General features: G+C 38.3%; 3 protein-coding genes across 23 annotated transcripts in view; 2 read left to right on the top strand and 1 right to left on the bottom strand.

Annotated features, from left to right (window-relative positions):
- Window positions 1-12: 12 nt before the first annotated feature.
- hd (humpty dumpty) lies at window positions 13-8,634 on the top strand. Of its 4 annotated transcripts, none has more exons than XM_085661373.1 (7): window positions 13-171; window positions 363-996; window positions 1,092-1,420; window positions 1,502-1,692; window positions 1,755-1,958; window positions 2,023-2,209; window positions 8,500-8,634. In XM_085661373.1, exons 2-7 carry the CDS (start codon window positions 389-391, stop codon window positions 8,589-8,591), a joined length of 1,611 nt encoding a protein of 536 aa, XP_085517499.1. In that variant the 5' UTR covers window positions 13-171; window positions 363-388; the 3' UTR covers window positions 8,592-8,634. The 4 variants fall into 4 exon arrangements, with proteins under 4 accessions (XP_085517499.1, XP_085517498.1, XP_085517497.1 ...); XM_085661372.1 differs by lacking the exon at window positions 8,500-8,634 and adding an exon at window positions 2,974-3,083; XM_085661371.1 differs by lacking the exon at window positions 8,500-8,634 and adding an exon at window positions 2,291-2,806 and having other exon boundaries at window positions 1,502-1,711; window positions 1,822-1,958.
- LOC146872553 (uncharacterized) lies at window positions 5,370-14,129 on the top strand. Of its 5 annotated transcripts, XM_085661375.1 has the most exons (7): window positions 5,370-5,990; window positions 6,105-6,171; window positions 9,662-9,902; window positions 10,698-11,089; window positions 11,170-11,430; window positions 11,511-11,900; window positions 11,993-13,306. In XM_085661375.1, the coding sequence occupies exons 3-7, from the start codon at window positions 9,683-9,685 to the stop codon at window positions 12,308-12,310; spliced, it is 1,581 nt and encodes a 526-aa protein (XP_085517501.1). In that variant the 5' UTR covers window positions 5,370-5,990; window positions 6,105-6,171; window positions 9,662-9,682; the 3' UTR covers window positions 12,311-13,306. The 5 variants fall into 5 exon arrangements, with proteins under 5 accessions (XP_085517501.1, XP_085517500.1, XP_085517502.1 ...); XM_085661374.1 differs by lacking the exons at window positions 5,370-5,990; window positions 6,105-6,171 and adding an exon at window positions 8,780-8,915; XM_085661376.1 differs by lacking the exons at window positions 5,370-5,990; window positions 6,105-6,171 and adding an exon at window positions 9,360-9,503.
- A 9,178-nt stretch (window positions 14,130-23,307) lies between these two features.
- The window catches only part of Rdl (Resistant to dieldrin), a 52,565-nt gene continuing 51,273 nt past the window's right edge, over window positions 23,308-24,599 (bottom strand). For 8 of the 14 annotated variants that reach the window (XM_035862707.2, XM_035862709.2, XM_035862700.2 and 5 more), the window contains 2 exons: window positions 24,317-24,479; window positions 23,308-23,990 (listed from right to left, as the gene is read on the bottom strand). In XM_035862707.2, the coding sequence (XP_035718600.1) occupies window positions 23,845-23,990; window positions 24,317-24,479 (309 nt within the window). In that variant the 3' untranslated portion in view covers window positions 23,308-23,844. The remainder of the gene's footprint in view (window positions 23,991-24,316; window positions 24,480-24,599) is intronic. The other 6 variants (XM_035862714.2, XM_085661294.1, XM_035862713.2 and 3 more) reach the window with 2 other exon arrangements.

The raw sequence follows: 24,599 nt of genomic DNA on the forward strand, positions 1-24,599 counted from the left end.
ATCGCAAAGTCTTTGACATCCATTGCGCATGCTTCTCACAAGACAAACAACATGTCCGCGGTATCAGCTGTCCGTGGGGTCTTTATTTGGCGTCTGAAATATACGTAGTAATATTTTAAAAGAGAATTTAAAAGTAATTATTATCCTATCGACGAATCTTTTAATTAATTGGTACGTAATAATAATAATAATAATAATAATAATAATAATAATAATATAATAATATCTTCACTATTCCATGTACGTGTATATGTTTTCTATATAACTTAACCTCATAATCTAAACATTCGATTTCAAATTTCATTCGTAATTTATCTTTTTGATAAAAATTGTGTGTAACAAGTATTTTCTTTGTATAATAGCATGAGACAGATAGCTCAACTTATCAATGGAGAACGTGGAAAGCCCAAACCCGTTAGAATGGAAGCTGCCCGATCAAGTGATGCAGTTGCATCGATTACAAATGAAAAAGCGTGCTTTGCAAGCACGTATGAATAGAATACGTAATGTCGATAAAGGATCATCGGCCTTGAATAATTCCTCTAATAATTGTAATTTTAATTTGAAACAAGAAACATCCCAAAAACGTAAGAATCCTTTTGTAAAAGACGATTTGGCGGACAAAGGGCAAAAGGATATGACACTGACGGATCTAGAAAATAGCAATGACAATACTTTGTTTGAGTTATTAAATATTAGCGTTAAGAGACAAAAAACAATTGAGAATACCACGCCAGCTAATCCTTTGAGTTTTACCAGCGTTCTAGCCCAGCTAGAAAATAATGCATGCGTACCAGAAGTAGAAGTTCCAAAAGGTGAAAAGTATGTACCGATCGATTGGACGTTAAAAACTAAAATGAGATTTATGTCTTCGAAGCCGTTCCCATGGAACAGTAAATTGAAAACAAGCGAAGAAGCTTCTGGTACTACGAGTTTTGTAAGGTGTTTAGATATCGGACAAAAGGAAACTACTTTGGACACTAGTCCAAATGCAAGGTGAGCTTTTTCTTTTTTTTTTTTTTTTTTTTTATGAGAGCTTTACGTTCCATTTTTTGTTCTTGTACTATTCAATTTTGCAATGTTTCTATTAGATTTCACCAATGTTGCTTGGTATGGCAACATCCATCATTACCGTGGTTAGAGTTATTCCCTCGCTCTGCTGGCAAAGTGAGTGCAAGTCTAGGAAGCAATTCTGCGGTAGCAAACAATCAACTAATAAGAGATGCTTTGTACAGAGAATGGTGCGATAGTTTCAGATCACTTTTTCATTTGTTGCGTGCACGGCAGTGTCCTTATTTTTATGTCTGTACGAATAATTTCACCGTACTTTTCCGTGCTGCTGGAATATGCGGTCTATCCGAAATGCATGCCTTGTTAACGCCTACAACGCGTGGTTTTCGACAAGCTTTGAAACAAGAAGGTATACAAATTTATAGACATAATTTATATTTCAATCTAATGGAATTGTTAACGCGCGATGTATGTTTTTTTTTTTTTTTAGAGATCGAGTATACTATGCCATTAAAGAAAGAACATAAAAGGCCATCGGATCCGACCGATTCTGGATGTGAAACTTTGGATTCTAGTTCTTCAGCTTTGATCATTAATGACGAAGAAGACGAAGCGCAAGATAAATGGTTGCAAAGCCTTGGCGTAGAAAATTCTGAGATCCGAAAAATTAATAGTTCTCAGGTAGATGCAACATTACGATGTACGTTTGAGTTTCATTTTCTATAACGTGTTCATCGTCATAGGCGAGAATGATTTTAGAGAAGGAAAGCGAAATGGATAGTATGAAACAGTCGCTCGTTTTTGTCAAAGGTGTAGAAGCACAAGCTTTATTCAACTTGTTAATTAATTGTAAGTCAGCCATAACGACAACTGGTGCATTAGCTGGTGTACCACCGACTCTGCTAGCACCCATGGCGTTTCATGGAGCTACTCTAAAACCATTGAAGGTACTAATTTAATACTTTTTTACATCCTTGAATATGAAATATAATTTTTTTTTTCCCCGTAAAGGTTAAAGAAAGCATAGTTAGGGTGGATAAGGACAGATTTCATTCTTTGGAACTGAAAGGTCCTCTTTTACCTCACGTATTACCTTCTCTTTGCGAAATGATGAAATCGAGCCAATTAGAGGAGTTTTCTGTTAGTTGTGCTCATTTAACAACGACCACATCGTTTTCAGCTGCAAAACATGGTTCAGGTAAGTAGCTCCGTTATAGATCAAATTTAATGTATCGACATCATTATAAGAAAATAGAAAAAAAAACCCCTCCACTCGTAGAACGAATAGAAACCGAGGATGCAGCAAAGATTCAACGAAATGTATTCGGACAAGAGAACTTGAGCGATTGTGGATTTAATAACATTTTGTTGCGACATTTCTGCAACCCAGATCCCGCAAAAATCGAAGTCGTAGAAGGGCTTAAGTATTCCAACGGCTTGTACACATTGTCGTAATAGTTACCGACGATGCTCGATAGCGAGAAAAATTCGTCGGAAGGATTTTTTAATGCATTTAGTTATAACTGTTAATTATACGACAGATTGTTTTAATTATCATTGTGACTTACGGTATCGACAATAATTATTGCGATATCATTTATTTAAAAGACGCTATTATTTCTTACGAGACAATTTACTGATCGTTTTAGATAAATTCGACAATAAGTGCCTTGTAAAATATAAATCACATAAGGTGTCTACGCGAATAATGTTTGTTGACGGTAGTACAATCGCTTTTTGGTTAAATTGTAAGATTACGGGCCCTAATCAAATACACATATAATAGATATTTTAATTTGAAGTTTTAAGATATTATTCATTTGCATTTGATATAGGCCTGTACCCTAGTTCGCAGATATCTTATCACGAATGAGTCACGCAACTCAATCGTTCTATTATTATACTTTATTTTAAGTCATTCCAATGCAATTATTTAAAACACTTATTTATTATTTCATTTAGGCTACGAATACTCGTCTAAAAGAAAAGGAAGAAAAAGAAAAACAAAAAAAAAAACAATAAGAGAATCTAGCTGCGTTCGCCAATTAAATGAATAATAAATAAATTATTGTTTTATAGCGACCTCTTTTCTTTTTCCTTTTAATCGCCATTAGCGATTTGAGAAAATGTACTCCTGAGAAACAAAATGCATTAGATATACGATCGAGTCGTTGAAAAAAATGGATGGCCTGTTAACGTCGAATTTTTGAAGACAGAAGTAACCATAGGTGGGGTCCGCAGATTGAACCGCCCCTAAAAATAACAAATCGATATTCCCTCGTTGCCCCCAAACCGGTCGCTCGGTCACCTCGTGCGCGAAAAATCAATTTATCTGTTATACGTACGTAGGAACTTTTTTTTTTTTACAAGCATGAGCCAAGGATTTCTGCATAAAATTCTCTTTTCTTCCGTCATCGAACGCGTTACGTTAGCCCCACCTCGTTCTTGTCTTTACATTGACCTTAATCAGGAACTCTCGGGTAACGAGTCGGCAGTTAAACGAAGGCGAACTTGACGAAATCTTCTCTTTGACTTGGCAATGTTTCGTTATTCGAGATATTTTTACCGTAGAAAGACTTTATCAGTCAATGAATCTCTCGTTACGAGTCTTTCAGTCGAATTTTTTTTCGTTAACGTTCGATCGATTAGGATCCTATTCTTGAATTATTTAGCAATATATCTAGGATCACGTTGAATTTCGAACGCAGCGAAATACAGACGGACGAAGAGAGAGAGAGAGAGAGGAGAGACGATCTCGCTCTCTTTCACGATGTGGTGTACGCATAAACGCGGCGAACGATTACGTCAGCGCCCCGTTGCAGTCTCTGCTCATCGTATTGCGACACTCCTCGAACGAACAGCAGTTTCATGTTCCAAGGCCCCTACGTGTTCTTCTCAGAGCTCCTTCTGAAGACTCGAGCAACTTACTGTCTCGTTGCGTATATTGCTGCCCCCCTCGCTCCTTCGTCATGCTATCTTCTTCTTTGTCGTCCATTTAGAGTAAGGCCACGATGGTTTTGTTTAATTTTTACAAAGAGCCAAGTATCGGTTCTTCGAATTTATCGATGACTAATAGTTATGAATATTGAATAGCGCTCTCATTACTGGCTGACACGTTTTATCGACAAAAGAATTGCAATCGTAATAAACCATGAGAAAGAATGAAAGAATAAATTTTGGATATTTTAACGTAACGTTTGCTCGAATTACTTCTGAACAGTCGATTCTATTGAATCAACTTTTTTTTTCCTCGAAGGAAGGAAACAGAGTACTTTTATGTACGGGGTTTTTTACAAGAATCGAAAACAAAATACTTTCGCTATGCATTCTTCACTTTTCTTTTTATCGTCCATTAGGAGTTGGACTTTCGTCATTTATTAATGTGGAAAACAAATTTCTTCCTGCTTTTGTCCCAAACGTCTATACGAAATATCTTTCCTCTTTTATGCATTCTACGCGCGTGCTTCAGTCTATTTCGGTTCTCGCTGCGAAGACAACGAAAAGCGGGCACGGCTATCGGATTTTCACGTTCGTTAAGAAAGAGTTTTCTTTTCGATCGATCTCGTGGCATATTTAATATCGCATCAACGTCTAATATATATTAACGTTCCCCCGGTTCATCACAAATCAATTATTCCGAAAGATCAAGCACGAAGAAGAAGAAGAAGAAGAAATAAAAGAAAGGAAAGGGGAGTCTACTGGTTGGTTCTTCGCGTACCGTCCAAATCCGAAAATATCCGATCGCGAAGAGGAAAAGTTCGAGGTAGGCGCGCGCCAAGATTGCGAGCTTTGTAAGTAGGCGCGTACCATCCTTGTGGGGATTTTCAGTAGAAGAAAAATAGAAAACAGAATAAGAGAGTATGAAAGAGAGAGAAAGGAGAGAATATGCCTTTACTCGCGAGCGTCCGATCGGTCGAGGCAACCCTCGACTATATATATATATGTGTATATATATATGCATATATATATATATATATATATATATATATATATACGGGAGAGTTCAGGGTGGATAAAGCCGCCGGGTACGCGGAGTTGGGGAGTAGAGGGTTTTCCATGAGTGGGGAGGTGGCCAAAAGAGGGGAAACTGGAATACGCGCGGGGAGATAGAAAGAGCGAGCGAGTTGTTCGACGAGGAGACGAAGACCGGGCGAAGAGGAGGAGGAGAAGAAGGAGGAGAAGTTGGAAGCGTACGATGTTGCGTGTGCGCGCGCGCACCACCTCTCTCTCTCTCTCTCTCTCTCTCTCTCTCTCTCTCTCTCTCTCTCTCTCTCTCTCTCTCTCTCTCTCTCTCTCTCTCTCTCTCTATACACGCGTGTCCCTATCGGGCGTACACTTTACGCGCGCGAGAAAGAGAGAAACTCCGTGTCTGTTGCGTAGCATGAGGCTTCTGTACGATATATGCCTACACGTTTACGATTTAGTTTCGTATACGTTTTACCACGGGGGGTTTCAAGAGTAAAGGGAGAAAGAATGACGTTCGTTGACAATGACGATGAAGACGACAACGATGAAGACGACAACGATGAAGACGATGAAGACGATAACGACGACGATGACGACGACGACGACGACGAGGACGACGACGACGACGACGGCGACGACGACGACGACGACGACGACGACGACGACGACGACAACGACGAGGAGGACAACGAGAACGGGGACGGGCACGACCACTGGCACGACACCGCGTGGGGGTTGCACGGAGACCCCCTGGTGGGGCTCGGACTCCCGACCCCACAGTCCCCCGCTGGAAATGATATCAGTCGCGACTCGGTCGAGGGAGCCCCAACAGCACGACTACGCTCGGTGCCCCTCTGACGCGAACCACGAACTTCCTCGCGTACCTCGTCCTCGCTTTTTTTTTCAACGCTTTCTCTCTCTTTTTCTCTTTTTCTCACTCTTTATCTTTCTCTTTCATCGTTGAGGTTGCGGGGAACATAAGGGCATAACGGTGCATCGTTGTGGTTGATTTAGTGCGTAAAATTAGACTTTCTCTTCGACTTTTGTCATCATCGTTATCATCAACGTCATCTTCATCTTCTCTTCTTCCTCTTCTTCTTCTTCTTCTTCTTCTTCTTCTTCTTCAGTGACCCCGTGCGCTTCCTCAATAATACGATCGGAGGAGGCAACATCGAGGACTTTGTAATAACGAAGGTAAGAGAGTTTTGCAAGTTGAAGGTAGCCGTCGTTGGTGTCGGCGACGTCGAGGCGCGGATATTAATAGAGCGCCGACGACGGTGAGGACGGCGACGTAGTTCGGTGAGATGAATCTCGATTCTCTTTTCCCTCTCTCTCTCTCTTTATCTCTCTCTCTCTCTCTCTCTCTCTTTTCTCTCTCTCTCTCTCTCTATCTATCTATCTATCTATCTATCTATCTATCTCTCTCTCTCCTCGCTCGTTCGCTGCTTACTCTCTCCGTCTGGCACGCAACATAGGATGGCATGGCCTCGATCCCTCTGTCGCGCGTACGCGCTGACACTCTTTCGGCTCGTCGTCCTGTCCATGCTCGCTTTATCTGCACGCGGTTAGATCGAAGAATACACGTGATTCTCAAGTACTCGCAGATATTCAGAAATACGGAAAAGAGAGAGAGAGAGAGAGAGAGAGAGAGAGAGAGAGAGAGAGAAAAAGAAAAATATAAAAAGGGAAAGAAAGAAAACAAAAGAAATGAAATTATACCAATTGTTTGTTCTTCGCTAGAAAAGATGTCTCACCTTTCCTCCATCTTGTTTTTACCATTTTCCTCTTTCCGAAAATAAGTACGCGTTCCCCTCAGGATAGCCCCCTTCGACGCTATGCAGTCACTCGTGCTTGTCTATTCTATTTGTTCGCATCGACCCACCGTATATTATCGGCGGGCGTACGTACGAAGAGAGAAATAGGAGAGAGAGAGAGAGAGAGAGAGAGAGAGAGAGCCGTTCGTCGAGCTGTTTCTCCTCTAGCGAATCGAGGAATCGATTTTCGGGCCGAACGCTGTGTATCTTCCGGACCCCCTACGTCAGAGAGTGTCGGCATGGACATACCCCCCCCCCTCTCTCTCTCTCTCTCTCTCTCTCGTGACGCAATTCGTGACGCAATATACGAGCCCTTCGTTTTAATCTCTACCATATAATCGTTACAAAATTTCTTGTTGTATCGTCAAATAAACTTTGTATGGAAATGTTCTCTTCAAAGTTACAATCTTTTATTTGCCCAATTACGATTCTTTCGGGAAAAGTATTTGCATTATTGTAAATTTGACATATTTTTTCTAAAAGTATCGAGTGTGCATCGTTCAACGATTATATTCTTTTTTTTTTTTTTACGAGAGTACACGTGTTATCAATGTTTCTTTATTAAAACAATAGACAAGCATGTTTTGCTATTTTATTTTTTTTTTTGTTCACACGAGACTTTAACCTTCAAACGTTTTTCGTAAGAGTAACGATCGAACTGAGGTAATCATCTCTGGTGTCCTCTTTCTAAAAACATAGGAAAAGGAAGGAAATATAAATTCGTAGGAGACGAAGAAGGTAAAGGATGAGGATGAAGAGGAGGAAGAGGCACGTAGCGAGCCCCTTGGAAAGTGCGTGCGTGGGTCCACCAACGAAATTATGGATCGAGGCGAGCCAAGCGTTCGCGTCTGCGCGTTCATACTTATCGCATAACTCTCTCTCTCTCTCTCTCTCCCTCTCTCTCTCCCTCCCTCCCTCCCTCCCTCTCCCTCTCTCTCTTTCTTTCTTTCTTTCTCTAGCCCCTCTGTTCTCTTCTCCCTTTTCTTCTCGCTCACTACCCCTCCCTGTCTCTTCTTTCTCTTTTTCTCTTTGCTTGCACGTTTTATACGCGCTTCCCGTGTCCGTGTGCATGAAAATACGGACGAGTTCACCCTCGGAAACAACCCTGTCTTTTTTTCGATCGTTCATCCCTCCTTTTCTCTTTTTTCACGCGTTATCCTTTGTCGTTTTATCTCGTACGTCGGGAGGTACGAGTTTACGCGACTTTTTCTCGAAATCTCTACTATATCTCCTTGAAATCGCTAGAATGTATACTTTGAGAAGTACCCTTCTCAAAATCCCACGAAATAGTACTCTAGATCTCTTTTGAATAGTTTTATAACGAGTATGGTAATATTTTGTTTATACGAATACATTCAGATAAGAGAATTTTACTGTTTTTCTTTTATATCAATTTTCTTTTGTTCCTATACCATAAGGATTGAAAGTTATTAAACTCTGAATTCGTTAATCTGTTTATTAGATAATGCGATGAATGAATGAATCATCTTTCAAATGAAATGTCTAAAATGGATACTAAATAAATGAATGCACGATATATAAAATATGACGAGATAACTAAGTTGCTTAATTAGAAAGTGTCTATTCCGGTAACTTATTGATTTTATTTATTCATATAAATACACATATAGAGAAAGAAACACAATACGAAAGAAATAATTCTCGTAAAACAGAATTCGTTTGTATTCGTTTAATGTTTTCTTCTTAGGCAACAGGACACATCAACCTTTCGTCGTTAGCCTAGTGTTTATAAGATTTGTTATTCACGCTCGCCTACCATCCACGAAGACGACTCAATAGCAGTGTTTACACGATCGTCGCGAGAAGAGGGCACGGTTGTCACGAAAGTATCGTTTGGCTTAGCGAGCCCGTGCAAGAGGATATCTTTCGAGGCTCGTTTATGCAACACGTGTACTATAATATCTATATACTTACATACATATATAGATTCGCGAAAGTATAAACGCGATCTCTAGCAGTTCGAAGGATCGCAGTTTGGAGCTTGATAAAACGGTGATTACGTTTAAAGTGCATGGTCCTTCGCGGTTCAACCTCTCTAAATGTCTCCTCATGGACGAGCTATCCGTGATGCACGAACGATTACGATCTAGTCAGTATTGCATAGTAAGTATCTCTTGCAGTGCATATATACACGATCGGTAGACGAGGATCGGAATGTTTTTTCCGTGTGCAACGCGTCAATTAAAACTGCAACGATGTTAACGTGATGGCCGTTTCGTGGTTGTTTCAATGATGATGTAACTATTATTACAAGAGGCTCTTTGTTATCTCAAACGTATTATATACAGTGTATATACGCTATATATATACTGTGTGTGTGTGTGTGTGTGCGCGCGCGCGCGCGCGCCGCATGCACACACATGTACATATATATATATATGATATATATATGATATATATATATATATATATATATATATCATCTGTAGAGATATGTGACACGTGTGCACGCGTCCGTATTTCAACTCTTGGCATTATTGACAAAGAGCCTCTTTTTCTTTTTTTTATGCATCTCACGAATAATAATCTCTTCTTTAATTCGATCGTATTCAACGAGTCATGATACGTAGATACGTATTAATAGGTATACGGAACATTGGAAAACAAGTCGTTGTTCGACGGTAACTTTCCTTCGTATCGTCGATCGATCGAGCGTAAAGATTCCACGTCGTAGAATCATTTTATTTCATCGTAAGCACACCTTATATAATGCGTTTTCCATGCTTACGTAAAAATGAGACATATGACTTTTTATCTTACAATTAGATATTTTCCTTTTTTTAGCTGCTCTTAAATTATTGAGTTCTAATCGTCCTATGATGACTAATCGAGAATTCTTGGCGTTTCAGGGATTACAGTCTGCTAAAATAATGGGCGAGAAAACGTTCAATCTCACTTGGAACAATCACCTTGCAAACTTGTCAGGTTTGTTCGAGGGACTTTACAAAAGTGGCTCCCTCACGGATGCTACCTTAGCTTGTCAGGGTGGCATGCTAAGGGCACATAGGTTGGTTCTGGCAGCATGCAGTCCTTATTTCGAAAGAGTTTTCAAGGAGCATTACGGCGAACAGCCCATACTTATACTCAAAGGCAGGTAACATATATTTACATTTCATTCGTCAATATATACAGATAATATAATATTTTCCTTGATCTCGCTTTTATCAAGTCATACGATTAAAATCTTCTCTCTAACAGATTAGTTTACGACGGCGTCGTAATTACTTTCCGCGACGACGAAAATAAATGTCTTTTCTTAAATAGGTAAATGATCGATATTACTGTTAACAAATTTTATCTCTTTTAATTAATAACACGGTTGATGTTTAATCGACGTTCTCGAGCCTCTAATAAAATCGCTTCTGTTCATTTCGTTAAAGCAGAAGGTCAACGTAAATTCATTATGCAAATGAATTTCATGTCGCCAGGCCTCTGTTATCATGAGGCACGATAAGCAAAATCTGGACGTATATTAACGCGCGCGCGAGCGCGCGCGCGAACAATACATAGCATGTGCCGCTTGAATTGAATAATATAGCTTTAGCTACAATTGAACCAGCAGATCTATATGTGCAATACTACTATTCTATAACAATCGTTTACTCTACTTTCGTGCTACTCGATTTATCATTGAAATTGGATTTGTATCTACTAAAGGGTTCTTTCCTTATCATCAAGATTCGTTGCTTCTCTAAAAACGAATTATATATATATATATTTTTTTTCATAACTAAGCGAAGTTTCAACGAAAGAGATGATAAACGCGTGAACAAAGTCGATTAATCTTATCTCATTGACCGATGATTTATTATTTATGATTTACATTCGCGTGTCCGACAAGATTTGCCTTAAGGCTTTTAGGTAATTATTGAAATTTATTCGCAGGCGTTGCCGTGGAAGAAATGGAGTGTCTCTTAGACTTTATGTATCGTGGCTCGATCGACGTAACCGAGGAACATTTACCCTCGTTGATAAAGACTGCAACGGACTTGGAGATACGTGGGCTCTCGGGAGATCAGAGAAATCAGGATAACGGTAGAAGCTCCTATAACAGGGTAGACCCGAGAACTCAACGATGTCACATCGAGACGAGGGTTCACACCACCGAGTACATGAAGGAACCTTCGGTCATACCATTTCTACCGAAGCAATCGTCGGTCGACTCGTTGGAGGATACTATCAAGGTCGAGGAGATCGAAGTCGAGGACGATCCTATGGTAATGGATGGTCACGAGGATTCATTCGACGAACCATTGCGATCATCCGGGACGCAAATCGTACGATCTTTTTCTTTTCTCACCTCGAAATTCAATATTAATTCAATTTAACATCTAGATTTGTTGTCTTAATTATTTAGAGGCGCATACCACCTCCCATGTACAAACGAGAGACGAGGTTCAAGGGACAAAAGAGAGTGTCGGTAGGTAGAATAACCAGAAACAGCGATCCATTGGATATAAAGCCAAAAGATCGTTCGTCCTTGAGAGAAGACTCGGATAGAGAATGGCCTTACGAAGATTCGGGTAGTGCGATCAAGTCGTTTAACAATGGCTCCGTGGATCCTACCGTACCTGATATTCAGATGAACGATGATCTGAGAGAACAGGAGGAGAACATTGTGGGTAAACCGTCAATATTAATTATAATCCTTCGTTATAATTCGAATCGACGTAATTGTTTTTTTCTTTTCTCATAAAGATATCACCAAAGAGTCCGGAAGAGACGTTGAGTATAGGTGTAAAGAGAAAAGCTGAAATGATTGGGAAAAGGGGTGGTGCGAACGAAGGAAGGGGGGAAATGAGGAGCTCGTTAAAGTCAGACAGAGCCCAATATAAACCTTTCTCGTGCGACCTTTGCATTTTGGCATTCACAAGAGCGTCTCACTTGGCCAGACATAGAAGAGTACATACAGGCGAGAGACCGTTCGCGTGTAACATATGTCCGAGAATGTTTGCAAGACAGGACAAGTTGAAACAACATCTCGACTCGCATTTGCAATCTTCCAAGAGAAAGACTAATTTAACCGCGGCGCACACCATGTCGACTCCAACGGTACCGGTGAAAGGAAAACGTGGAAGACCGAGGAAGGTTTGAACGATGATAACTTCGATAAGATTATCGAAGTAAGGTAATCGTCCTTGTTCACTCGACTCGATTGAAAATCTTTGACGATTTTTCAGGTGAATACGGAACAGTCGGTTATACAAGACTTTTTGAAGTTTGGCGAATTCAGCTCGCTTCTCGACAAGTCCCACTCTAACGATACTTTGAGTAAAAATGATGAAACATCAACGAAAACATCGCCGACGACCATGACGTCGACGACAATGACAACGGCGGAAGGCGAAAAGAGAGTCACCACCAATCGCGAAGAATATTCTAAACAAAGGGACGCGGATAACAATGGCAAAGACAAGGATAAGAGTAAAGACGAGGTTGATTATGGATGCCAGGTCGAGAATAGTCGAGATATGCCACGTATCGATTTTCAGGGATAAGATCATTTTTCAAATTCATACGTGCCGTTGGGATCATTTGGTTGCGCTTATTCGTTTACCTTGTACCTGAGGTATATTACGCTGGCGACTAGACGACTACGTTGCACTTACGAATTCTCAATAAAAGTAATAAAAAGAACGATGAAATTAGCGATCAAGAAGGAGAATCAAACTTCGATAGATCGTAGTATTAATCGACGTTCGAGTGACTGTTTCTTTTAACCGCGATAAGATTATCGAAAGGGAATACTAATCTACGCTGCTGGAGAGATTCGACCAAATTACGTTTATCGACCAAATTAGCGCGGAGATATGGTCTAATTTACTCTGTAAATTTATCCGGTCCCCTTTTCTAAATAAAACGAGACGGGAAATGATTGTTCTGCTATTGGTATCTATTCGAACGAGAAAACGAATGCACTACTGATCGACACGCTATACGTTCATATATACGTAAATCGCAAAATATTCGTTGTGAAATTAGAATTGTAATGCTATTAACAATTATTTAACGACTTAATCGTTGTATCGAACACACGTGCGGTGTATGCAATACATTTTACAACTAGAAGTTGGCTCGATGATAGGATTCTGAGCCAATATGTACGTACCATACATTAAAAATAATTCCGAATTATTTTGTCATACGATTACGATTACGATAAGTCAAGTACAAATCTCCAAATATTATTGCACCGAAGGCGAAGTGTGCGTGTCTGGCTGGTTGGCTGGTATATATATATATATGAAAGGATCTATACCTGAACTGTATATCATTAGACGTATTTTCCATATATGCCATTTCAATTTGTTAGTGCGTAAAAGGAAAACTTGGTTCGTCGAACGAACAAAAGTTCATTGTTTCATATATCTTCTTGGTGTTTATTGTTTAAACGAATTTAGATTAGATATTATCGGGTATATTCGGAAAGATACCTCATCGTATTTCGTACGATTCAAACATTATATATATATATATATATATATATATATATATATATATATATATATACACACATATATATCGAAGGATGTTTTTACTTTGGTCATTATTACATGATATTATATCATATGACGGATAGCCAAGTTAATGCCATAGAATAAAATTATAGGAGTTTTATTTCTTTTGTTTATTATTCATCTATATCAAAATACATATGAAAGGAATGAGCTTCGATGTATTAAAGGAACGAATTACATATACGATATAGAAGATTTTTCAAGATATATTGCAATTCAAATTCTATTCTTGCAGATTACGTGATATAAGATTTTGCAATATTTTAGTCGTATCGTTTTCGTAACATGTGTTCGATTAGACATTGGCAAAAAGAAAGAAAAGAATATCAGTTAGTCCAATAGTTTTGCCTCTTTAATTGATTGTTGTTGTTTGTTAAAGTGCCGTTTCGTTCTAGTTATCAACGATCGCTGATCCAATACTTATTATCTCACTTTTTTAGGTTTTTTTTTTTTTAAATCATGTGCAATTTTTTAAGTGATATACTATAACGTGGAAAGCTACGAATGAACTCTCTGTTATTTCGTGGATGCCCATATAAGTGAACATAAGTGAGTCTCCATATCTTATAAGTGTATTATGTAGTGACATGTAAATAATATATCTTACGACGACATAACTTTCGCTTTATTCGCTTCCTCACATTTTAGCGTTTTTCTTTCTTAAAAAGAGAAAACAAATTGACATACATTAGGATACGACTTTCGACCAAAAAATGATCGAATATCAATAATTCATTCGCCCTCGTTTATACCATACAGATTATAAAGACCATTTAACTTATACAAGCTATCTCGATATGGATGCAGATGTAGCGATGAAAAACTTACCATCGATACTGTTGTCGTCTTTGTCGTGTTACGAGTTAAAGCTCCTTTTTTATTTCAAATTTTTCAATCGAGATAAATAAGGAATCTTGAATAATGTATGGGATGGGATAGAAAAGTAGGCATTCTTCATCGATAACATAATTTTACTCACTCAATAAAAACTTTACATAATAATGACGTATCACGTAGTAATAATTCTTTAGGTATATCGATCATGCAACGATACGTTTTTGTGTTACACTTTGTTTCTTATCTTTTGTTTTTCTTTTTTTTTTTTTTATGTAACAGTGAATAATGTACCACTGCTGATCTCGATCTCATCTTGTTTTCTTTCTTCATTCTCTCTCTCTCTCTCTCTCTCTCTCTCTCTCTCTCTCTCTCTCTCTCTCTCTCTCTCTCTCTCTCTCTCTCTCTCTCTCTCTTGATATTTCTTTATTTCTTATATCATTCGTTTCCTTACAAGTCATATATGCGTTTCGCTGTTAATTATACGCCTTCGCAATGTACAGCGTTTTTATAAATAGAATTCGTATTCCATTAAGCAAGCACGATTTGGACAATTACGCGCGCACCTTGAACATTTCATTTCTTTTCATTTTTATTTGTTCGGCAGATCATTAAAGATTTCGAGTTACGCTCTTTCAAAATCGTATCGATTTAGGCATTCAAACGAATCGACATCAATTCGTTCGATTCACACTGACGTTGTTATCGTTAAGAATAGGTTTGGTATTGCGGACAAATTAAAAATTGTACGTAAGTTTATTGACCAAATCGATATTCATACGAGTTTGTTTACCCTTTCGAATTTGATAAGAATTTAAAGCCGGGAAATAAGTGCAATTTCGACTGTATTTAAAGAATTCTTTTCTTTCTTACTCTTAATTTGTGACGACTTTCATTGAAAATGACGTACTATTTACGTAAATGTTTTAAATGAACGATATTAATTATTCTAAGTTCTATCTAACGATCTTAGGAATATACGTATTTTCTTGTTCTTGGTAAACCATGAAATTCTTTACTACTATTCGATTTCGTTTGTAACGTGCGCGCGTCAATGTCAACGCCTGCTTATTCATTATTTTCTCTTGTTCACCTTTCCTTCTCTTCTTTTTCTTATTTCCTTTTTTTCTTTTTTTTTTTTATTTTTTTTTTACGTCTCGATACTTATTTGTACGTAAATTAATATCGCTTTATACCGATGTATATCTAGATTTTTGTCGCGTACGAACGTTATTTAGAATATTATTTCAGTGAGCAAGTAACTGGGAGAGCCTCTGCCCTTTTTCGCTTCTCTTCCCACATTTCATGTCTGTTCTTTTTCCTTATCTTTTATTATTTTTCTCATGACTTACAACCCTCGAGTTTTTCATTCTTTTCTTGGCAGTCAACGAAAGCGTTCCAGTTACGACGTACTTTATGCCTTGTGTGTTAACTTAATGCGCCGTGTCTCTCTCTCTCTCTCTCTCTCTCTCTCTCTCTCTCTCTCTCTCTCTCTCTCTGTCTCTCTCTGATTCTCTCTCTCCCTCTCGCTCGCGCGCGCGCGCGCATCGTTCAGACCTCGTATACACTCGTACTCACAAGTACATTCACGCACGGACGCATGCATTAGACACATTCGTTACCCATCGCTTTTTACGTCTCGTCTTTCGTCCTTCCCTTGACTCGATTATGTATAATTACGACATATTCTTTTTCGTCGCGCTCGCAAACTCGCTGAAGGACAGTTTACATGCTTTTTACTTTGTTCAGTGCGAAGGTATACGCGCGAAAATAGAGATATTCTTTGTAGCTTTTGAAAATCTCGTAGGACCGTGAAAGTCGATTGAAGAAAAATTTAGAAAAATATGCGCTTACGGAAATGTATTAATAATCAAAAAGAAAATCTATTAGCGAAATGAATGTACCGAGGCGAGACAGAGAGCAGGTTAAACAGAAGCAAAAGTTAAGTAAGGTTGTAAAATAATGGAATAATGGAATGTGAAAAAAACTGAATTTATTTTTAAATTGATTATATTTCTCGATTAATAGGTATTAACATCGATATCATAATATCGATATATTTTTCAATAATTTTTATATGCTCGAATGATTTTTCTTGTCAATAAATGCATCGATATTGCCGCTACCGTTTCTCATAAAATACTTCTTCGGGATCCAACGAGACTACTTGTCTAACGTATGGCAGCACTAATGCAGATCGATCTTTCAAGGAAAAGATTCTATCTAGCGTTCAGCGAACGCCGAGACGACGAGACGACGCGGAACGAAATACGGTTATCGAAATATAAAAGAAGAGAGAACTATAATCGGAGGTCTCGTAATAACGTTCGCGCGTTTGCTCCATTGTACATTTCACACAACATACACAATGATTATCGTTAAACGAATGAACCGATAATTAATTATCGGTGTAACTTTATCTTCGACTATAATATACGTTTTATTTGGACATTACAAAAAATTGATATTAATGACGCATGACTAAATCGTAAAAGAATTCTGCCGTAGGTTATGCATATGTGTGTATGTGTGTACGTATGTACGTACGTACGTACTATAGATATTCTTTCCGATTGTCGGAAAGTATCGATTGAGTGAGCACGCAGAATATCATTTTTTTCGATGATCCATAATAGAACACGAGAAGACGTTCGATCTTTGAAGAACCGACATTGGTAAGAAATAATTATGAAAAATAAGTGATTTCCTCGTGTCCAATCTCGGAATCGAAGCTACGATATTTCGCTCTTTGACGCTTATCGATTTCCTCGAAATATTCGATCAGGCACGCACCGATATACGATTTTGACAGGTGGGAGGGACAAGAAGACGCTCTTCCTCGGCCTGATTCGCAATCGCGTTTGATTCTTCGTCTATGACGAGGGTCGATCTCGTATTTATTTCTTTTTTTTTGTTTTCTTTTTTTTTTAGCCTTCGTCCTCTCTCTCTCTCTCTCTCTCTCTCTCTCTCTCTCTCTCTACATCGCATTTTTTCCCTTTCCTTTTCCTTCTCTTTCTTCGCCATTTCGAGGAACAGGAACTTCCGCTTAAAATACGAACCACACTGGATGCACACACTCATGCAAAACTCAGCAGCCACGCACAGAAACACACACGCACGCGCTCCTCGGAATAGCGTATCCTCTTCTAGCTTCATCACACCTTCAATCACTCTTTTCACTCTCGACTTTGTTCTCCGTCTCTTCTCTTTCTTTCTTTTTCTTTTTTTATTTTCTTTTTAATCTTCGATCATTCGGTTATTTCGAATCTATATGTCTACGCGCTAATCTAGGTTTTAATTTATTTATTTACTTTTTTATTTATGTATATTTTATTTATATTCTCGCACTTTTTGACGCTCTTTTCCGCATAAGCGCAACGCGTTTTTCTTTCGCACGTTGTTCGATTTTTCTACTTAAATTATCTTTCTCACTCGCTCGATCGCTATATTTTTTTGTTATACATATTCTCTTTACATTCTTTCTACTTAACTTTCTTCGTCCCTCGTCTATCCTTTTTTTTTCCTTCTTTCTCTCCCGTTTTCCTTTGTCATATAAGTCGGCGTTACTGCCACGTAAAAGTGTATCGGATAGTATAGGTATACGTTAACGGTGTACCTATATCTACCGAGTGCCAGTAAAAGTAACATAATATATAATTAATTATATATAAACGCTTCGAGATAGTAATCGCCCGACCTACGGGAGTATTCGTGTGTTTCTTCGAGTAATGTGCGTTGTATTGTGTATTAGTTTGTGTGTGTTGTGCGTATGAAACGTGCGCACACTCAGTTTCCTTCTTATATTGTTTTCCTTTTTCTTTCTGCCTCTCTCTCTATTTTTCTTTTTTTCTTTTTTTTCTTTTTCACTTTCGTAAACGCATGTCTCTCCTTACGTGTATACATGTATGTATATGTATGCGTGTTTTTTCTGTGGCTGCATATGTATGTTCATTGTGTACCTACACTGTCACTTTTATCTTATTTTTTACGATCGTAGAATACGTTTCTACAATATAATGCATCAGCGTTATTATTTAAAGTTTACAGTTTTAGAATTTGGTACTCTCGTCGAGACGACTCGTCGCGCAATATCGTCGTACTTTCGTTCCTCTTCGGTCGGAGCTACGCACGATTTCATAAATATTTTTTTCCTTTACGCGGGGATTTCGGGGATCGAGATCCGATTTTTTCCTCTGGCAGGACGAGCGACGGAAAAGGCTTCGATTCCTCGATCTCGATTGAACGTTTACACGCGTACGTTTATTCGAGATCGAAGTTGTACTCGCGTGAAGAGTATGTATGTCAGCTTCATATTTCATCATTTTAATGAAATTAAAGTTCTTGAGAAAGGAAAAAGGAAAAGGAAATGTAAATAGTCGTTTCTCGAGTTTCAACCTTCCAGCCATTGTATTGCATATGTAAGTACATCTCTTGCAAAGAAAAACAAAAAGAAAAAAAAAAAAAAAAGAACAACAGAATTTCTTTAAAACAAGCTATTATCATCGTCTTTTCCGCGCCTTTCGTAAGCGTCTTTTTTTCTTATCACTCTTTTTTTATCTTTTTTCTTTCTTTCCCGTTTATAACGTCGCGTAGCCGCGATTGCTTAAACCGTATATTGTATTAGAAAGTTGGCAGTTTTCGTTTGTAACGCGATTCGTACCGTCTCATCTTTAATTTCAATGACCGAACCGGTCGTAGCCGTCTTTTTTTTCTTTTTCCTTCTATTTATTTGTTTCCGATAAGTAATTTAAGCTAATCGATTGCCTCTTTAATTAATCGATAGGATAAAATCGATTATGACGAACGACCGCCTTTAGAAATTTATCCGGCTCCCCTCTTTCTCTCATTCCTCTTCTATTACTAAGAAACGAACGAACGAACGAACGAATGAACGAACGAACGAGTGAACATGCGTGTCGGCTTTGATCCCCCAATGTTCTTCTAATTTACTTTTGGTTTATTATCTTTCTGCCTATACTTCCTATTTATTTATATCATTTTTGTTTGCTTATTCTTAAGTGATTTACGTAAGTGCGTGCGAACAGTCACAATCTCGTGTGCACTATATTTTGGTGTGTGTGTGTGTGTGTGTGTATACTTATATATAATACATAATATACATATATATATATATGTATCGTATGTGTATATGTAATATGTATATGTGTATTTTATATATTACTTTGTAATAGGTACTCTCTCTGTCTCTTAATTTTTTTGCTCCTCTTTTTTTGGTGAACGAATACAATGCTCTGTATAAAACTCGTATTTACAAGGTGATCGATTTGTATCAGTAATAATAATTTCTATCTCCTTGCCTCTCCCCTCGCGTTCACTCATCTTTTTTTTTTCTTTTTTTTTTTTATTTATTTTTTTTTTTTTTTTTTTTTTTTTTTTTTTATATACTTCGAGTTTACAGCACCTTTGTCCTGCTCTTCGAGTTTCCAACGATATTTATTTTCACAACATATTAATATATTAATATATTGATAATGTTAATAATCATGATAATGGTAAAAATAGAATAATAATAACTTGCAATATATAGATTCCCGCCGATAACATAAATTTATATCCTGCCAGAGGACAGAGGTCTCTTTTTCTTTTTTCTTTTTTCTTTGTTTAAAACATTTATATATATTTGATTTATTTCTATACAATAAAGGTAATAATTATGTTCATAATAAACGATGGGGCCACGAGCAAACGAGAATTATAAGCGAATAAATAGGTAGTTATGCTTTACGACTATTAATTAAAGACGAATAATTAACCTTCGAATTTCCATCAATGCGATATAATTCTTCTTACCTAGCTTCATAATCTTCTTTTAATCGTTAAAAGTTGAAGTTAACAGTCGTTGAAGCGTTCATGCGAAATCGAGTTTCTATGTAAATAGAAGTAAAACTCCGAAAGGTTACGAATTCGTTTAATCGCATTCGTGCCACGAGATTGTCATAATTAGACGGTTGAAAAGAAAGCTGTGAAGTATTAATTAAGGAGCGCTCGTAAGATCGACTTAATTTTAATGACGAACGTTTAATTGAAAGCGTACGCGAGCGCACGTTTTAATCTTTTCACGAATATCGTCTATTTAATCTTTTTTGAATTATCGTCCGGCTTTGACGAGATTCGTCCGTTCTTTCCGTGAACTCCGTTGTCTGTTATCAGCATAGAAAAAAGGATCATGTACAAAGGGATATTTCGACACTCTTGTCCGACAGTAGGCGGCCGAGCTCTCGAAAGGAACGACAAATTCTCGTCTCATCGGGACATCACGATTTGTTTAAAATAAGATGCTCGATACGTTCTGGACAATGGACAAAATTTCCTCCCTTCTCGTACGTCCATGGCCCTTTAAAATTTCAAACGTAATAAATAATATAGGCACACGTAATATATAAGACGCATATATGTATATATATATATATATATATATATATATATATATATATATATATATATATATATATAGACATATGCGGAGAAACGCGTGAGATACGCATGTATGCATACGCGATAAATATACGTATGAATAAATGCACCTAAATCGTTATATGTATAGACTTATATCGCTAAGGTTCCTTCTTCTCCTCTCGATCTCCCTCTCTCTCTCTCTCTCTCCCCCTCTTTTTCTTTTTCCTTAAAGACTTGATAACGCGGATAACGCGAGTATACGATTATATAAATTGTATGTATATAATGCTTCCGGTGGGGCGGACGTGGAAGTGTGTGTCGATATTTATATAATTTCATTATTATTATAATACGCGTTATGTGAAAGAAACGAACGCAGGGGGATCAAAGGATGTGTTTCGTCTTTTTTGCTCGTTGTATTTGGTCGGCGAATCGATCGATCAATTTTTTCCTTTCTCCTTTGAACACCCGCGTGGAGCACGTCGAGAGGAGATTTTTCGTTACACGCTTACTGTTAGCGGAGAAAAAGTATAAAAGATGAGTTATGTGTGTTTTCTCTTGCCATTTTCTTTTTTCTTTTTTTTTCTTAAAGGAGGTAGAAACTAAGTTAGCTACCTCTCGTATTCTCCGACAACGTGCTCGGCCGTGGTAATACGCGTCTTGATATATCGATTATTTGACCGCCTTTCTTATCGCGCGACGATAATTCGGCCGACTCGTTAATTACCTGGGCGATCGTTATCAACCCTCGTTCTATCGTTCTAACGTTCAAAGCATCGCGCTCTGCTTTCCTATTGACTCCGAGATCTTTTTGCCCGAGAAACGAATTTGCAAAAATTCATTAATATCTCGAGAACGATGCGAGTTCGGACGGGCGAAGGGATTGGAAAATCATCAAAGAGAGAACAAAATAGTACGTTTCTACATCGAAGATAATTTTTCACAATCGTGTTCGACGATCGGTCGCGATTCATTCATTTCATCCAACAATTAATTGCCAATTAATGAAGCAATTTAATACGTACCGCATATTGATCAAAAATAATAATTTAGATTCCAAATGTAATGTTAAAGATTCTGTTAATCATACATTTAGCACTTTATGGTCGTTTTTTTCGGATACTTGTATCGAATGTCGACAGAGAAGGGACGCATCCTCCCTCTCTCTCCCCCTCTCCTCCCCTCTATTTCTTTTTCTTTTTCTTTCTCGTAAGGTACACAAGAACAAAGGATGCCTTATTAAATGCACGACTGGTAGGAGCGTTTGGCAAATGAACTGTTTGGTGATCGTGGAGGAAGGTTGTGGAGGGTGTAGGGCGCCCCGAAGAAGAGAAAGAGCGAGAGAGAAGGATAGAACGTTATGTAGATGGAGAGAGGATAGAAAGAGAGGGATGGAGCGAAGGGGAAGACCGGGGGAAGGCTGGGCGTGTCAGCTGGTCGATATCCTGAATGGCAAGCTTCCACGACCCAGGCTGCAGCCAGCTACCTACCCCTTGTGGATCGAGAGAGATGAATATATAGAAAGAGTGTAAGGGCTGGAAAAAGTGGAAAACAGCAGGAGGGAAAAAGAAAGAGAGAGAAGGGAGAGTGCACGTAGATTACTGAATTGGCGACTCTCTCTCTCTCTCTCTCTCTCTCTCTCTCTCTCTCTCTCTCTCTCTTCCCTCTCCTAGTGCGCACGCCTTTCCACGTTTGTCTCTCTTTTTTCCATTGGCGCATACACGTTAATGTATATGTGAGTGCGTATACGCGCTACTCTGCATGTTCCTCTCGAACGAAGTAGAAAAAGGCGAGCGGAGGAAGGATGGAGAGTCGAAAAGAAGGAAGTGGAACGGCATACAATCATCATTAATTAACTCTGAGAAAACATACTACAGGTACAGCAGTTTCCGAGTGTGGCGAGGGATAGTAGAAAAGAGGCATCTCTACTAAAGGAATTGCGTTCTTTCCAATGACGTTTTTTTTCTTTCGTTTCTTTATGCATTGCTGCGCATAGTTAAATGAATGAAAGGAAAATATCGAGTCGGATAGTAATAAGTGATTCGATTTCTATCCAATTTTATGAGAAAGCAGGCGATTGAGGTGATCGCGAAAAATCGGTTTATTTGATGGAATGCTGAGTGTACAAATGCAATAAAAGTATATAGTCACATAAAACAATAATACGAATTGTGCGACCGATCACCGACGAGATTAATTATTTATATGTATATTCTTTTTATCCCTCGCTCCGTTAACGTTTGTCTTTTCTGCATATTCGCAAAAAGACACTCGCGTTGACTCGCTCGCACCGTAACTTTTTTTATATCATGTATTTATAATTGTGTGTGTGTGTTTGTGTGTATTCTATGAATTTGTAGTAGCTACCTCTTCTTCATTCTTCTCTCCGAGAGCCAGCAGCGATGTCGTCGCGAAATCGACGTTCGAATGTCTTGATCTTCGATCTTCGATCTCCCCTTCTAGATCTCTCTGAAGTTGTTTCTGTACGTCGACGCGTTGCTCCGAGCCGACGATATTTGAAGCTTTTTTCGTCTTTCTCTTTTTCTTTGTTTTATCATTAATTAACTTTACTATTTTATAATAGTAGCTAAATTGACAAATTTGTTATATATATATATATATATATATATATATTGTTATATATATATATATGTATACATATATATACATATACATATATATACATATATATATATATATATATGTATGTATATGTATATGTATGTATATGTATATGGAAGGTCTCCTTATTAAGACCTAAAGAATTACCTAAACTGGCAATGTTTAAGGTATATTAATGATCGCGCCTAGTACGACGCATTTCCACTTGCTCGAAAGATCGTCCCTTTTTATATTCAATTTCTTCTTTCTCTTTTGTTAATCTTCAATTCGAGCAATTATCTCGTTCGCACCACTTTCATTCTTCGTTACCGTTAATGTATATCATCGCGATATAAGTAAGCGCGTTTTTCACGTATCGCGCGTCGTGCGTTTTAAATAGTTCGTAATATGAAAGAGTTCAATTAAGTAACGTCGATTCGATGCGACGAGAACGGATTCTGGATTTCGTACCAGTACGAGAGGAAATGGCCGTTGACGAACTCGCACTCGTCCGAGCACGTATTTTGTTTGTTCTTTTTTTTTATTTCGCTTTCGTCCTTCCGTGCTCGTCCTTTCGTGCGAGTTTCCTTCATCTTTCTTTTCCTCTTCATCCGTTCTTTCGTCGCTACGAGCCGCGATACAGCAGCCGACGTCCCCGTGCTCTACTTCGCCTCCTTCAACAGCACCAGGTCGTCCGCGACTACGTCACTTATATGCAGGTAAATGACCCAGTACATCAGGTTGAAGCAAACGAAGCACACCGGGAATACGATGCGGGAATACTTGTCGATGTCTGATGGCGTTATGCCTGTCAAAAAAAAAAGAGAAGGATAGCTTTTCTTAAAATTTTTCGGATCTCCGACAGGTGCAGCAAGCTCGATTAAATGAATAACTTTTATGTTTTTTATAACGCGGATATATATAAAAATCCATTTTCTGAAATAGAAATCGTATCCAAAGATTAGACGATTCTTTGGCTTTTGTGTTCCTGGCGTCGTTACTGGAAATTAAATAGTCAACATTTAAACTTCTGAAATGGGTTCAAAACGCAAATGATCTTTTATCTTTGTGGATAATATGGAAAAACGGTCGTAAAAAATCGAGTGTCGTAATATAAAATTGAATGAGGCGTACCATAAAGTTTGCTAATATCTTTGCCAGGATGAATGAGATGTTGTGGTGCAGGCGGGGCTTCCTCGTCGGCCCGACCATTAATGGTGTTTTCGAGCGTGCCACCTTTGCTGTGTGCCTTCGGGTCGTGCACCTTGAACCGCACCTCCTGGACAACACGGGACCACTTACAAGAGACACGGCAGTTCGATTTGGGGCGTCCTTTATCAAGGATTACCCCTTACTTTGTCAGATTGGCATGCGACATCGAGGACACTACGTCTTCTACGTATGGTGCATTAACGCT

The sequence above is a fragment of the Vespa mandarinia genome, chromosome 14, assembly GCF_050613455.1.
Source record: "Vespa mandarinia isolate Hongniang chromosome 14, ASM5061345v1, whole genome shotgun sequence".
Lineage (NCBI taxonomy): Eukaryota > Metazoa > Arthropoda > Insecta > Hymenoptera > Vespidae > Vespa > Vespa mandarinia.